General features: G+C 36.8%; 2 protein-coding genes across 2 annotated transcripts; one reads left to right on the forward strand and one right to left on the reverse strand.

The window, feature by feature from the left end:
• The first annotated feature begins 3,664 nt into the window (after nt 1-3,664).
• LOC113303660 (ABC transporter G family member 32-like) lies at nt 3,665-11,742 on the forward strand. Its single transcript, XM_026552716.1, has 24 exons — nt 3,665-3,945; nt 4,412-4,532; nt 4,629-4,717; nt 4,796-4,880; nt 4,998-5,157; nt 5,237-5,313; nt 5,395-5,448; nt 5,581-5,671; nt 5,772-6,073; nt 6,174-6,455; nt 6,560-6,876; nt 6,961-7,121; nt 7,201-7,304; nt 7,885-8,044; nt 8,139-8,261; nt 8,345-8,436; nt 8,514-8,846; nt 8,921-9,211; nt 9,487-9,570; nt 9,672-9,802; nt 10,109-10,336; nt 10,633-10,804; nt 10,901-11,155; nt 11,235-11,742. The coding sequence occupies exons 1-24, from the start codon at nt 3,665-3,667 to the stop codon at nt 11,505-11,507; spliced, it is 4,266 nt and encodes a 1,421-aa protein (XP_026408501.1). The 3' UTR covers nt 11,508-11,742.
• A 1,453-nt stretch (nt 11,743-13,195) lies between these two features.
• On the reverse strand, nt 13,196-14,800 carry LOC113303662 (peroxidase P7-like). Its single transcript, XM_026552717.1, has 3 exons — nt 14,307-14,800; nt 13,905-14,096; nt 13,196-13,773 (listed from the first exon to the last, which is right to left on the reverse strand). The coding sequence occupies exons 1-3, from the start codon at nt 14,517-14,519 to the stop codon at nt 13,216-13,218; spliced, it is 963 nt and encodes a 320-aa protein (XP_026408502.1). The 5' UTR covers nt 14,520-14,800; the 3' UTR covers nt 13,196-13,215.
• Between the last annotated feature and the right edge of the window lie 2,112 nt (nt 14,801-16,912).

The following is a 16,912-nucleotide window of genomic DNA, read 5'->3' on the forward strand; positions in this document are numbered from 1 at the left end:
TTTAGGCATCTAATATATACAAACTTGTAGACAATCTTTTGCCGGCATCGGTCAGTATCGTCAATTCCACCCTGCCGTATTGGTGTCAGAGAGAACTGATATGATATCAAAACACGGTACGGTACTTATACATGCTAAAAAGCACTCGTATCTTTTGGTCACACCTAATTCTTACCCAATAGTAAAAATCTCGAGGAAAAGGTAGGTTCATGCCGATGTCACTGCTCAAGACTCAAGAGGATAGCTGCATAACTGATTTATCAGTTTTGTCTTGAATGCATGATTCTACCAAATCTAAACCTGTGTATGATGATCTACCAGCTGACCTACATAAGCGTACACTTTCGGCCTCTTTTTGAACCACCGTGATGTGTTGCATATAGGATAGGTAATCTGTCTGAATTTTGATTTTGTTTCTTGTTTTTGTAAGGACCTGTTTAAAAGTGCAGTAGGATTGTACCCATCCAAGAAAAAGAAAAGAAAAGAAAGCTGGTGAAGGAGTGTAGTACACGTATTGAAAATGCTTTTGGAACAATGGCTATAAATGGCAAAGATACCTAGTCTTGGGAGTGCAAACTGATTGAAGAATCCATTTCTAGGGTCTATCCTAGTAATCATGATGAAATAAGAACATTTAACGGAATCTGTCCATGAAGGCAGTCTTCTATGAAATGACATTTACGAGAGGCTATTTTCATATTAGTAGATTTGTTAGATCCTCTAATTTCAATTCAAATGGGAAATTTGGACAGTTTGGTTAAGCTGCTACTAAGAACAAATCCTATGGGTAGCGAAACCCTTTCATTTTAAAAAAGTGACTATTAATTTTGTCTAATTAGAGGCTACTATGGGTAGGATAGTTTTTACCCCACTTTTCCCTCAAATCCTTCCAGACACTCGTTCAGATGAACGAGTGGTTGGGAGTTTCACACTAGATGGGGGACTATCCCCGTCAAGAAAAAAGAACTTTTAGTACAAAACGGGGGACAGTCCCCCGTTAAAAACTTTTTTTTTTCGTTTTTGTATTTTGACGGGGGACTATCCCCCTTCTATGAAGCTTTTTTTCTTGGTTTTTTTGTTTGACGGGGGATTGTCCCCCGTCTAAGAAGATTTTTTTTTTCTTTTTTGGACGGGGGACAGTCCCCTGTCTGGTCCAAAATCCAATCTTTTTTTACTAAACGTGAGACTGTCTCCCGTGTAGTGTCTTTTTTTGTATTTGTCCACAGTAGCTTCACTCGTTCATATGGATGACTAGTCTTTCATATGAAAGAGTTAGTCTCCATTTGGAGACTACCCATAGCCTTTGCTTTAAGAATTGGAGAACATTTCCGTTGATAACTCCACCTTGAATCTCGGCATAGATTGATTGCCTCAATAAGGACTGGACATAAAGTTTATCGGTAACATTTCAATTTCATCATTTGATTTAATTCTTAGAACAAAGATTCTTAGCAGATCGCTATAGAAACCAACTAAAAAACCCGGTTACTCACAAATTATGAGCTTTGTTGTCGGATATTTATAGGGGTGAGGTTTTTGGGTCCCAAAAATCTTTTCTTTTTTATTTTATTTATTAAAAAAGAAAAAGCTTTTAGGTCCATCCACATGAATATGCGATTTTTTATACGGTTTTTATGGCGATTCATTATCATTTTTGTTCTTAGAATTATATGTTATGGGACAAGATTCTTAACATGCCTCACTATATAACAGTGGAACCAAACCAAAACATCAAATCGCAAGGGTTACATAAATAAGTGCGCACAAAATTAAATTTAGATTTAGTTTTATGTGACGACTCAACGAGTCCCAATCCGCACAATATAAATCCTTTTATTTGTAAAAATATAGAGAGTAAGATAGTTATTTAATTTAGCGGAACTTGTTATTAATTTCGCATCAATCATGAAGAGTGGAATTTTGAAATATTATTTACAAAATTGGTTAATTAATCCAATAGCGACCATTCCGGGTGAAAAACACATGTAAAATTTGATACTGCTTAAATGGACGAGAATGTAAACAGTTTCATCCTACCCATTTTCAAATACTTTTTCTCATTTTTAATTTTGCATCAGGATGCATCCAGTTTCACCTTCACTATTTTTTAAGTTTAAGTCATGATGAATCCAGATTCATTCTTGATATTTTTTTGGTGTCCATTTCACTTATACTAATTTTTACTCGTCCATTAGAACCATGTTTTAAAAATATTTGGTCAATTGATCCAATTTCTCAATTTTATGGGAATTTTGATAAAGTGACCCATTTTTGAATTAGGGTAAAAAAAGTGCCCCCGCTTTTTTGCACTTTTCTAAACTGCCCCGTTTTTTTCAAATAACGATTTTCATCCCGTTAAATGCAAGGTGGCAGTTATCTCACCTGTTAAAAAGTCATATTTACCCCTGAACTATGTCGTGAACCATGAACCCTAAACCCCTAACCCTGAACTATATCGTGAATCATGAACCCTGAACCATGAACAACGAAGCCTGAACTATGAATCCTAAACCCCTAACCCTGAACTATATTGTGAACCATGAACTTTGAACCCTGAACCTTAAACCCCTAACCCTGAATCCTAAATCCATGAACCGGGCTCGACGAACCTGAAAAAATGAAATAGAAGATAAACGTGACAAGTAAAGAGTAAATAAGTAAAAAATTGGATGGAAAACTAAATGAGATCGAGAAGTTAACAGTGGGGCAGTTTTGAAAAGTTGAAAAAAACGGAAGGCAATTTATTAAACCGAAATTGAGAGTGGGGCAGTTTATCAATATTCCCCAATTTTATTTGACTTTGAAATTAGCCAAAAGAAGAATACAAATTAAACCAATACATGCCGTAACAATAGTAACAAGGCTTTTGTAGAAGGTTAGGTTACCACATTCCACATAGGACTACCGGTACCAAAGAAAAATCACACTTCAATTATATAAAGTTTGATAAGTTTTTCTTGAAGAAAAAAAGGGTTAAAAGACAGTTTGGCAATGTCATGTGGAATTTAATAACCCAACAACATTGAAAAAATATAAGTAGCAACCGAAAGACTAAAAGTCTACATAATTCAGTCGATCAGATACAAAATCAGTACAATTTTACAGTTGATGCGGCAAAACGGTCTGTTTATGTTGAAGGCGAAAACACAGAGTCCCTCCCAGTCCCAGCTGGCTTCCTTTTAAAAAAAAATAAAAAAAAATACAACGGCCATGTCTTAAATAAATTCCCTCACTCCCCCAACTGTTTTTGAAATCTACAGCACCATCTTCCACTAAAAGTCTAAAACCCTTAACTTTCTCAACCGTAATTTAAAACCCTCTAATGAAAAGAACAAAACCCCTTAATCAAACTCCATCTCTCTAAAACTTTCTGAAATATCACAAACTCCTAAACCCATCACCAAACTCATCTAATTTTTTCCTAAAACGCAAAAACGTGACGGAGAAAAATAAGAAAAAGTTACGGTTTATTTCCAGAAAGTGTCATTAATGCTATAAGCTCAACAACCAAAAAAACTTGAAACAGAGTAGAGCTAAAAATGTACTACTCCATTATTCTTACTACAATAAATACTCCTTATCTTTTCTACTTCAACAACATCTCTCTTCATCTTCATTCACATTTCTCTAGGGTTTCTCAGTTTCTTCTTCTGCTTCTTCCAGAATGTGGAGTTCAGCATTTACTAGATCATTTTCGTATAGAGAAGATGATGATGATGAGGAAGATGATGATGAGGAAGCACTTCGCTGGGCTGTTTTGGAAAGATTACCTACTTTTAATCGTGTTAGGAGAGGGATTTTTCAGAATGCTGATGGAGTTTCTAATGAAATCGAGATTGGTGATTTGGAACTTCAGGAACAGAAACTTGTTATGGATCGTTTGTTTAGTTCTGTTGGTGATGATGTTCAACAATTCTTTAGTCGTATGCGCCAGAGATTCGACGCGTAATTCTCTTCATTCTTAGACTCTATTGATAGTTGTTGTTTGTTATTGAATTGTCTTGATTTCTGTCAAATTAATCATCTTCTCCAAGGAATTTCTCATTTTATGGGAGAAACTGAGTAATTTTTGGTCTGAAATTGTTTCAATACTTCGATTTCATTGGTTACTACTCGTTCTTGTCTTGTGCTGTTAAATTGTTTTGTTTTTTGCCCCTCTAATTGTATGTCTTTTAGTAGAATTTTGAGTTTTGCTTGTTGATTTTCTCACTGAGAGATAATATTTTTTACTCTACTATAGTTTATTTTTTTTACTAGATCTTGATACTCTTACCAAAATTTTTGAAGTATGATTTTGGTGTGAATTACAAGAATTTGGTTGAATTTCTCATTTTTTGGTGATTTATAATAGCCTAATTGTTGCTTGTTATTATGCCTGACATGTTTGTTTTTTTGTCTAATGGTGTTGCAGTGTAGATTTGAAATTCCCAAAGATTGAGGTTCGATTTGAGAAGCTGAAGATCGATGCTTATGTTCATGTTGGGAGTAGAGCATTACCAACAATTCCAAACTTCATTTTTAACACAACAGAGGTAGATTTTAGGAGTTTACGCTTGTGTGTGACTTATAGCGAAGTTGTTTGATTTGTGTGTACATGATTACTGACTATTACTATGTTATCATTGAAGGCTTTTCTGAGGCAATTGAGGATTGTTCCAGGCAAGAGAACGAAGTTATCTATTTTAGATAATATCAGTGGGATCATTAAGCCATCCAGGTATAGTTTTGATGCATAACTGGCTTCGAAATTGGAAGTTCAAAATATATGGATGCTAATTTTTGGTTCCTTTTGCAGATTGACATTATTATTGGGCCCTCCAAGTTCTGGAAAGACGACATTGCTTTTGGCACTTGCTGGTCGGCTTGGGCCTGGTCTACAGGTAACTTGATCTCCTCATTACTTTCTAGATTTATGCTGAAATTGATATATACTAGTTAGCGAATTATGCAACCTGCTTCTCTACTGAAAAAATCTTCATTTTTCATATTACTTGAAGACGTCGGGGAAGGTTACATACAATGGACATGGTCTAAATGAATTTGTCCCTCAGAGGACCTCTGCTTATGTTAGTCAAGAGGACTCTCATATTGCCGAGATGACTGTCAGAGAAACCCTTGAGTTTTCCGGTCGCTGTCAAGGTGTTGGAAGCAAATATGGTAAGCTTAAGAAACTTATGGTGATACTTTCTTGTATATAGAGAAGTTCTCTGTACTAAAAAATGTTTTCTCTGCACAGATATGCTCTTGGAACTCTCTAGAAGAGAGAAGAATGCAGGAATTAAACCTGACGAAGATCTCGATATATTCATTAAGGTCAAAATCATCTTCGAAGAGTTGTTTTTGCTAAATAACCATAATATTCTTAGGCATCTCAATGTGTTTTTTTTAATCCAGGCATTAGCTTTGGGGGGAGATAAGACAAGCATTGCAGTCGAGTACATTTTGAAGGTATAACATTACAGGATCTGAGGATTTATTTAGATGATCTTCACCATTCTAGTTGCATGTCTTTGGAAAGAATAGCTTCTATTCCATCCAAGTGTTTTTCTAATTTGAAGTACTAAATTTTTTCTTTCAAAGATTTTAGGATTAGACATCTGTGCTGACACGTTGGTGGGAGATGAAATGCTTAAAGGCATCTCTGGGGGACAAAAGAAGCGTCTTACTACTGGTACGCATCTTTTTCATTCTTTAATTGTTGAGTTTGATATTTTCTTGTTGTTCTCTTTCTTGAATACTTACAGAACATGGCAGATGTACGCATTTGGCAGGTGAATTGTTAGTTGGTCCAGCTAGAGTGTTATTCATGGATGAAATATCTACTGGACTTGACAGCTCAACTACGTATCAAATCATAAAGTATCTTAGGCATTCAACCCGTGCGCTTGATGGGACCACAGTTATTTCACTGTTGCAACCAGCTCCAGAGACTTACCAGCTGTTTGATGATGTTATTCTTTTATGTGAAGGGCAAATTGTATACCAGGGACCCTGTGCGTCTGCTCTTGACTTCTTCGCATTCATGGGTTTTAAGTGTCCTGAGAGAAAAAATGTGGCTGATTTTTTGCAAGAAGTAAGTTCATGGATATTTGGTTTTGGGGTAGGAGCGTTTGTAGATTTCTCTTCTCAAAAACTCATGTCTTCTGTTTGCTTGGTTTCAACTTTATTGCTAGGTGATATCTAAGAAAGATCAAGAGCAGTACTGGTCAGTTCCTGAATGTGCTTACGAGTACATCCCAGTGGTAAAGTTTGCAGAAGCTTTTCGCTCATTCCATGTTGGTAAAAGTTTGTCAAAGAAACTCTTGGTTCCATTCGATAAACGTAGGAACCATCCAGCAGCACTCTCAACTTCAAGCTATGGTATGAATGTGTCTGAGCTTCTCAAGACCAGCTTTTCTTGGCAGCTGCTGCTGATGAAAAGGAATTCATTCATTTATGTTTTCAGATTTGTACAGGTAACATTTCCAAACTGATCCATGTCTTGGGAATTGAACTCAGGCTCCTCAAATTGTAAAACATGGCAAATGCTGATATGTGAGTACTATTTGTAACTTCGCAGCTTCTGTTTGTCGCTATAATTACAATGACTGTATTCTTCCGCACAAAAATGCACCACCAAACATTCGAGGACGGAGGCATATATCTTGGGGCACTGTACTTTGGTATGATAATGATTCTATTCAATGGATTCACGGAAGTTTCTATGTTGATTGCGAAACTTCCCGTTCTATACAAGCATCGGGAGTTACGTTTTTATCCAGGATGGGTTTACACGCTTCCATCTTGGGTCTTAAGTATTCCTAGTTCTGTTCTGGAGTCTGGTATGTGGGTCGCGGTCACATATTATGTTGTCGGATTTGATCCACAAATAACAAGGTAACCTTTTTGCTTGTGCTGCTATGTTAAAAATTTTAGGTGATGCTCTGACTGAAGTGTTGTCATTTAACTATTGCTCTGCAGATTCTCTCGTCAGTTCCTGTTATTTTTCTTTCTGCACCAGATGTCCTTGTCACTTTTTCGTTTGATAGCATCCATTGGTCGTAATATGATTATCGCCAACACTTTTGGATCTTTTGCTATGTTGGTTGTTATGGCTCTTGGAGGATTTATTATTTCCAAAGGTAATCAGCATATAATTGTCCATAACTGTTAATTTTTCAAGGTAGCTCTTTTTTCATTATCTTTCCTTTAATGTGACAGATAGCATTCCTAAATGGTGGATATGGGGTTATTGGTTTTCTCCATTGATGTATGCTCAAAATGCAGCTTCTGTAAATGAATTCCTTGGGCATTCCTGGGATAAGGTAATTAATTTTGTGACGAATGCTTTTGTGTAGGCGTGGGTTTTCATGCTTTGCCACTGCCGGATACTCTTCACTACTATTTTATATATATAAATTCAAACAATTTGTTTGTGCTATATTTAGACACCCTTTTAACACTTAACTGTAACTTTTAGTCTGTTTTATGTACACTGATGCATGGGCACGCGTTCTTGGGTCTCAAGTAGAATTTTTTATTTTTGGTTTCTGTTTTTTGATTATTACTTTCTATTTAGATTCCTTTAGACTTGATTAGACCATCACATGTTTTTCTCTGGAGAGCCAACAATTAAAGTTGGTGCAAGGAAAGCGAAAGGAAAAATAATTAAATAGAAAGTTTGGCTTGTAATTGTTCTCTCTAGTTGATTAGGCATTGATTCCTTTGGCAGACACTGTTGTAGGTGCAATTTTGAATAAATCTTCATACTCAATGTGCGCTTCTAACAGTGGACCGTTTCTCGATACACCCTACACAGTTTTAGTCGAGTCACAATACAGCGGCAATTTTGAAATAACCCTTTTCCATGTGTTATTCAAACTTTTTTTTTTTTTACTTCTGCAGGCAGCTAGTGTGGAGACTAATATAAAACTAGGTGAGGCGTTGCTGAAAGCTCGCAGTCTATTTCCCCAGAGTTATTGGTATTGGATTGGGGCTGGTGCTGTACTTGGTTACGCGATAGTATTCAACTTGCTCTTCACACTCTTCTTGACTTATTTGAAACGTAAGTTTAATCTTTAAATTGAATTATTGTTCAATATACGGAGGTCAACTTTTACTTACCGAATAAATTCATGTTTCTCAATATTCATATGTAGCTTTGGGGAGGCGACGCGCAGTTGTATCTAAAGAGCAACTCCAGAACAAGGATATCATAGGGAGGGAAGAACGATCTATCATTCAACTAAGAGAATTTCTTGAGCATTCGGGCTCATTATCTGGTGTGTATTAAATTTTTCTCTCTCGCTCTTGCTTCGTATTTTTCTAGTACGACTCACTCTATTATCCTGTTCTACTGGTACAGGAAACCTTAAAAATCAAAGAGGAATGGTTCTTCCATTTCAACCACTTTCCATGTCTTTCAACAATATCAACTACTATGTAGATGTACCCCTGGTATGTTTACAGCTTCCATCTACTTTGCAGAGCTTCCTTGATTATTCATTTTATCTTATCCAGTTTTATTGCTACAGGAACTCAGGCAACAAGGCATATTAGAAGAAAAATTGCAATTGTTGTATAATGTTACCGGAGCATTCTGCCCAGGGGTGCTTACTGCACTGGTTGGAGTAAGTGGTGCTGGTAAAACCACCTTAATGGATGTTTTAGCTGGCAGAAAAACTGGTGGACTCATAGAAGGAACCATCAGCATTTCTGGATATCCAAAAAACCAGGAAACTTTCGCAAGAATCTCTGGTTATTGTGAGCAAAATGATGTCCATTCACCATGTTTGACTGTTCAGGAATCACTTATTTACTCTGCTTGGCTTCGATTGCCATCTCATGTTGATCACAAGACACAAAAGGTGATTACTAATATTGGTTCATTGTATATGTGAGTTTTGGTTTTGGGACGAGTTTTATAGTGGTGGTTTTGCAGACTTTTGTCGAAGAAGTTATGTCACTTGTGGAGCTTACTCCGCTAAGTGGGGCCTTGGTTGGACTTCCAGGGATCGATGGGTTATCCACGGAACAAAGGAAAAGGTTGACGATTGCCGTGGAGCTGGTAGCCAATCCTTCAATTGTTTTTATGGATGAACCCACATCAGGATTAGATGCCAGAGCTGCAGCTATAGTAATGAGAACCGTGAGGAACATTGTAAATACTGGGCGGACAATTGTGTGCACAATTCATCAGCCGAGTACTGAAATCTTTGAATCCTTTGATGAGGTATTCCTATACAATTCATTTTGAAGAATCCTCTAAGATATCTTATATATTTTTTGGCTAGTACTTACATAATTCACTACTATTCTGTCAGGATAGTAGTGTAATGTGTTCTGTGCTATTATCTGAACCCAGTCCAATCATAATACATTGGAATAGTGCTATTCCTTCTTCATTTACTAGATAAGCATGGAGGATGGCTCATGTATTAAATATTATGACAACTGTCTATCATGAACCCTTGCATGATCTGATTCCAAAGTTCCTTTATTTTTCAGCTCTTATTTATGAAGCGTGGAGGAAGGCTCATTTATGCGGGTCCACTAGGTGCTAATTCTTGGAAGCTTGTTGAGTATTTTGAGGTACGCTATGCTCTTTGGAATACGTGTATACAGTTCATGTGGTCGATGGATGTGCTTGCACTTGACCATCTCCTTTTGCTGAATGTATGTTCTATGTTTAGGCTGTAGGAGTAACCAGAATCAGTCCCGGTCAGAATCCCGCTGCATGGATGCTTGAGGCTACTTCCACGACAGAAGAAAGTCGCTTAGGTGTTGATTTTGCTGAAGTCTACCAGAAATCTCGATTATTTCAGTATGTAAACATTTCCCAGCCTACTGTTTAATTTTTTTTTCGGCATACAAACAGAAAAATCAAATAGTCAGAAAATCTCTTAAGATAAACTGCTGGAATGTGAATTCAGTTTCGACAAAATTAGGATGCACTTCATGAAACTCATTGTTTTAGTACTATTAGTCCTATGAGGAAACAATATGTGACCTCCAAAGCTTGATGTCTACCCTTCAGTGGATCAGTGGAAAAGTTTGTTTTCAAAGCAATTTGGCTTTCCATGTTCTCCTCATTTTCTTATTATCCTAACTTTCGGTTTTCTTTTTCCAGGCATAATAGAGACTTAGTTGAGAGACTAAGCAAGCCAAGAAGAGACTCGAAAGAATTAAGCTTTCCTACTAAATACTCAAAGACATTTATTCATCAGTTTATTGCTTGTTTATGGACGCAAAATATGTCTTACTGGAGAAACCCCCATTACACCGCAGTTCGGTTCTTCTACACTGTTATCATCTCCTTGATGTTTGGATCCATTTGTTGGAAATTTGGTTCTAAAAGGTATTTATTGCTGGACCCATTCGAAGTTTTTACTGAAGTTTTATAATGGCACAGCTTACTTGGACTACTCTACAGCATACATTGTTTTCTCCAAATGAAACCATTATGTTGCTTGGGTGGATTTAAACCAGATAAAGTTGCTAGTTATACAGTATGTTGACCATGCATTCTTGCTTGATCAAGCAAAACAATAATTTTTACAAATGTCAGATTCTCTATGTGGCAGCTTTTAACTTCCAGTACATCAATATCATAATATCCGCTAATTTTCTGGGGTCATCATTTCAAATTTACAGAGACACTGAACAAGATATCTTGAACGCCATGGGGTCAATGTATGCAGCAGTCCTGTTTATCGGAATTACTAATAGCACTGCTATTCAACCTGTGTTTTCAATTGAGAGGTTTGTTTCTTATCGCGAGAGAGCTGCAGGAATGTACTCAGCTGTCGCATTCGGATTTGCCCAGGTTAACCTTTTGAACACAGCCAAACTCCCCTTTTAGTTTCTCTACTCTAAATTTCCAGAACACATTAACTGAATCTGCAAAACTTAATGCATCCAGGTGGCTATTGAGTTTCCTTACGTATTTGTCCAGACACTTATTTACAGCGCTACGTTTTACTCTATGGCCTCATTCCAGTGGAACCTAATAAAGTTCTTGTGGTACATGTTCTTTATGTATTTCACTATACTTTACTTTACATTTTTCGGAATGATGGTGACTGCTGTGACACCCAACCATAATGTGGCCGCAATTCTTGCTGCTCCATTTTTTACATTGTGGAACCTCTTCAGCGGATTCATGATTCCTGACATGGTAATGAAACGAAAATACTTTATGGTGACATTTTTTTTGCATAAGTTTTGTATCTGTATCTGAGTTCTGTCTTCCGCAGAGGATTCCAATATGGTGGAGATGGTATTACTGGGCAGACCCAATGTCATGGACTTTATATGGTCTTTTGACATCACAATACGGTGATGTTCATCAACAAGTGAAGCTCTCAGATGGAGTTCATTCAGTACCAATAAGTCAATTCCTAAGAGAAGAATTTGGATTCAGACACGATTACGTGGGTATTGCTGGTATCGTTGTGGTTGGATTCTGTGTATTCTTTGCAACAATTTTTGCTTTCGCAGTAAAATCATTCAATTTCCAGAGAAGATAGCTAAACAGGTAATAATAAGAAAACATGATTGTGGGGTTTCGAAGATTTGTACCAGTACTAGGAGAAGATATGAGGTGGGATCAGTACGGCTTGTATGACAGTGGTAGTTTGTTGTAGCAAAATTTGTAAATCGATGGATATATTTTTGTCTTTCATTTTCATATATATGAACTCAAATATTCTTTATATTTATACTTATAAAAAGTGATACAATAAGCATCTTACATCTATTTGCACAAACATTTGTTTCATACACTCCTTCAGAATTGCTGTATTTTCTTTCTTGAAGCATTTAAAATAAAACTTACATTTGCAGAAGCATTAAGAAAAGGACACATGCATGGCTTGTTTTGCACCGCTTAATTGGGGTCCCGGAAAATAATTAGGGACCTCATATTACAGGACAAAAAAAGGTCATCAAAACCTAATTGGGGTAATCCTTTATCCAAAAAAAAGTTTAATAGCTAAATTATCTCTAGATGATTGGTGTTAATAATCAATTAAGTTAAGTTAATTAGTGTGGTTAGATTCAAATCAAATTTTAGAATTAAAATTTGAAAAAAAAAAGTTTTTAAAGAGATGTCGTCATCTCAAAATGAGGGTGCTAATGAAGATCTCATTGATTAAAACGAAGAAACCAATTCTGAAAATGAAGAAAGAGTCGATCCATAAACGCTATGCCAGAACTTAGAGAAAGAGTCGTTAGTGTCGAGGGATGTATATCCCAATGATTCTAGAAAGTCGTCGATTAATTGTATCACCGTTGACGACCCAAACCTGCAACTTTTTCAGATTATGAAAAATCATCATGGAAATATGATGAACACCGACGATTCTAACAAGGGTCGTCATCCAAAAAAATTACACATTAACGACTCTCAAAGTTCACATGGAGTCGTTAATTTTTAAAATGGGGTCGTTAGCTTCTTACTTGGGCACAAAGGGTCGTTAGCTTGTTACTTGGGCACAAAGGGTTGTTAGCTCGTTAATTTCACATGGAAAACATACAGAGGGTTGTTAGCTTCTGAGCTCTTTGTAGCAAAATCTCTTCTTGACGACCCTTGTTACTTGGGCACCGTCTTTTGCTTTCTTTTCACATGGAGTCGTTAGCTTTTAAATGGGCATCGTTTTTTGCTTTCTTTTCACGTAGAGTCGTTAACTTTAAAATGGGGTCGTTCGCAAAGGATCGTTATATGTTTCTATGTTTCGGTAACGACTCTAATTTAGAGCAAAAAAAAATAAAAAAACCAGAATTAGGGTTGTTATCTCCCTCCTCATATATCCTAACGATTTTTCATAGTCTCTACATGTATATGAAAAATCGTCAGGCTTTAGGATTTTTGGATTGACGACCTTTAACTGTAACTGAATTTTTTTTTCTTTCGTGTCGTCGATGGAAGAGAAGATAGTTGAGAGAGAGGGAGAAGAGATTCCGTTTTCTTTTGTTAAAAGATGAAAATGAAATGGAGATTTGGGGTTAAGGGTGAATAGAGTTTTAAATTTTATTACTAGTGAAGGACAAAATAGTATTTTCATTACATTTTGGAACCCCCTAACATAAACAGAGTGGGTATAAATTTGGTGAGGTCCCTGATTACTTTCCGGGGACCCCAAATTAAGCGGTGTTGTTTTACCATCCCAAATTCCCAATTGTGGCTGCCACTTATTGATTTGATAATAAATAGTAGTACAGTATTTGACTAATTAATTAATTAGTCCTTCTGCAATTCCTTCTGATCTCTGTGACGGTGACCGAAGCTGGACTAAGATTTCCCATCTTAACCATAGCTGCTGCGAAATCAGCGAGAAATCTAGCATTGTTTTGACTGTATGTTCGAACCAATGCATCTTGTGATCCATTATTGAATAAGACTTGGTCCGAATTTAGTAGCCCTCGCTGAGCCACCAAGTTTTGGAAGTAAGCGTTCTCAAATCGGATTGGAGTTTGGACATCAAGTGGAGCCAAGTTCCGATCACCGCTACCGCTGGTGGAAGGGCAGTTTGCCCTGCGGGTGGTGGCAAAAGCTGGATCAATGTTTGCTTGATTGTAAATACGGTTTCGGAAACTTGCACAACCAGCTTGGCCTATGGTGTGAGAACCCGATAAAGCAGTCATTTCTGCAGCACTAAACCCCTTGTTTGAAAAACTAGTGATTAATTGCGCTAGAGTACTTGAAGGGCCGGGTAACTGGCTGTTTGCAGCACTTTGGCTTGCAGTTCTTGCATCTCTTCTTCCTAATGGCACTGTCCATGACTGTCCACCTTGCTGCAAATTATAGATATGTGCTTTTTAGTTGCATATCAATCATTTCTGCAGGAGTATACATAAGAAGCGGCAACTGAAATCGAAAATAATCTCTCTATATATATATATGAACCAGAACAATTGGTACTGACCAAGACGACACCATCTCTAGTGGCAAGAGCAAGTATATCAGCACAAGATACAACTCCACTGCAACTTGCTTCAACCTGTGATTTAATTGTGTCGACCACTTCGTACCCGCGTGCTGTTCCTGCATTAGGTCCTGCGTTCTTCTCACCAGTAAACGTTGCTGTGTCGTCCAGCAAGATGGAAGCATCACAACCCTAGTAACCAATATTAATCAACCATTAGAATTATATATAGTACCATAATAATATGCATGTACAGTACAACTAAGATTTTAGTTGAGTAATGTTTTGTTGCCGATACCACGTACTATACGAGTATACGTGGTACCCAGCATGCATGCATATAAGGTGAAATGATGAACTTGACGAAATTATTAGAATTCACTATATGCAATTTAAACATACATTAACAAAGCAATCGTGGAAGTATAGGCGAAGCAAGGAGGCAGCTATTCTGGAATCTGAGTTAAGGGCTTGGGTCATGGCACCACGCACAACGGTGGTTAAGTTTGGGCAAGTTGTAGCATAGAAGTTTGTGGATAACTGCCCATGGGATGAAGAGAAAAGCAAAGCAAGAAAAGCGAATAAAGTGAAAAGCTTAACATGAATGGCAGCCATGGAAACCAAAATGCAAAAGGATAAGTTATCAGTGATGATTGAGAGATACGTAAGTTTGGATGTGAACAATATAGAATGCAAGTATCTCTATTTATAGACATGCATGCATATAACGTAGAAGAGAATGTGTGAGTGAAATGGAGTGAGGAAGAGATTATGTTTGACTCGTACATGGTGTGGTGGGGATTACAATACAAAAATTAAGGGATGATATTTCAAAATGTGCTGCTTGGATTGTCAGATACAGTATATCCAAGATTTTAAATTGCATATATATTTGACTTACCTACCATTAGCTCCGGATTGTAGCTGATGAAAATTCTACTTGGCAGTCAACATCTTGGAATTCCAGGGACAATATTAGCTAGTGATTTCCATCAAAATAAATAAATAAATAAATAAATAGTGATGCAGCATTGATTCTGAGAATAGTGCATCTCTAATCAAATTATAAACTGGGCCATGTTTGAAACTTCAAACCCGACTGCATTATTTTTTCAAACCCGACTGCATACAACTGGATTCAGCTAAGTGGACAAAACTTATATTAGAAAATTGGTGGTATTATTCACCAAAAAAAAAAAAAATCACGCACGTTCTTGGATGCATATGAAATGTAAGACCGCTAACCTTCTTGCCAAGCATGGTGCCGAGGGGGAAATGTAGGACCGCGCGCTCACCTACTTGGAAGGGATATATACTCATTCTTCCGACTGGCAAGATCTGATCAGAAGTTGCTATGATCTTTCTCTTCTAGTTTATTGAAACTAATAAGAGAAGCATAGAAGTACCAATTGCCAGTACTACATTGCAGAACCAAAGCAGAAGGAGAAAAAGAAAACGATTGGACCATTTATCGTACCACATGGCAGAATAGAACCAAAGCAAAAAGAAAAAGACAAACCAAAAAAAATTCTCACATTTTTCACGGTATGCTGATCTTCTATGTATGGTTCCAATTTTATCGGATGCGTCCGAACAAATTAGTTTAGAGCATCTCCAATAGAGGGTGAAGTTATTTATTTTTCATGACATGTAGGATTTTATACTCCCATTTTCCAAAATCCATCTCCAATAGTAGGTCCTACGAATAAGAAAGGGTGTCAAAATAAATAAGAAGGTCTTGTAGAAAATCTTATTTAGACCTTGAGAATGACCTCCATGTCATCAATTTAACAACTTTTCTAATTATTATTTTCAAATAAATTTTCTAAACTAATCGGAAAAAAGAAATAATTTTTATTCTTTATCCAAAAACTAATCATAAAAATAAAACCCTGCACAATTGGAAATGGTACACCAGCAAAACATTGTTATTTTCCCACATATATAAAACCCCATAAATAAAGACCTAAATAAAAACTCCACGTAAGATTTTTAGTACCCACCGTTGGGATGCTCTTGTGATTCACCTGGAAGTGTATAAACTAGAGCCCAATCTCATAAGTCGACGTGTAAAAGGTCGAATATTTCTTTTGCAGGGCGACTTATGAGATTGGGCTCTAGTTTAGGCCCATCTGTGGTTTAGCAGAATATTTCCGGGAAAATTAGGGGGAGACCTAAAAAAAATAATATTCTCGTTCTCAGGCCCACAATATATATTGAAAAAATCTCAAAATTTCTGATATAGAAAAAATCCCATTTTGGGGCCACTATTTATTCAGAAGACAATATAATGTTTTATACCTCCGATTGTGTAGGATAAAATTTTAGAGTTTCTGAACTCCAGTTGCTGAATATTCGGTTATAAACATGTTTAGTTATATTCCGATTGTTTTTCATTCGGGAAAAATATGTGTCTTCTTACTTTCGAATTTGTTCATTCGGGTTATAGTTGTGTACTTTGTCTTCCGATTGTGTAGGATGAAAAATTTAGAGCTTCTGAACTCCAATTGATGCATATTCGGTTGTAAATATGTTTAGTTAGCTTTCGATTGTTTTGTATTCGGGAACAGTATGTGTCTTCTTACGTCCGAATGTGTACATTCGGGTTATATTTCCATACTTTGTCTTCCGATTGTATAGTTTGTAAATATTGTTCCTTTCTTTGTTGTTTAGACAAAGTCGAGAAAGGAGGAAGAAAGTGACAGCTAGTGCTAGGAGGGAAAGGAGTTCGAAAGATAATTCAAGTGCTCAACAAAGCTTACAAGAACAAAGCAGTCAACAAAGAGTGCAACCAAGTGCTGAACAAAGTGTAGAACAACAAGGCAGTGAACAAGGGGTGCAACCAAGTGTTGAACAAGCCGCTCAACAAAGTGCAGAACCAACTGCTCCACAAGTTACACCCCACCATGAAATTGAACCAGTTGATCCAGTGCCAAGAGTAGAAGAAGAAGGACAACCAAGTGGTACCCAAAAAGCCAAAAAAGGAAAAGATGGTGTAAAGAAGGATA

The sequence above is a fragment of the Papaver somniferum genome, chromosome 8, assembly GCF_003573695.1.
Source record: "Papaver somniferum cultivar HN1 chromosome 8, ASM357369v1, whole genome shotgun sequence".
NCBI lineage: Eukaryota > Viridiplantae > Streptophyta > Magnoliopsida > Ranunculales > Papaveraceae > Papaver > Papaver somniferum.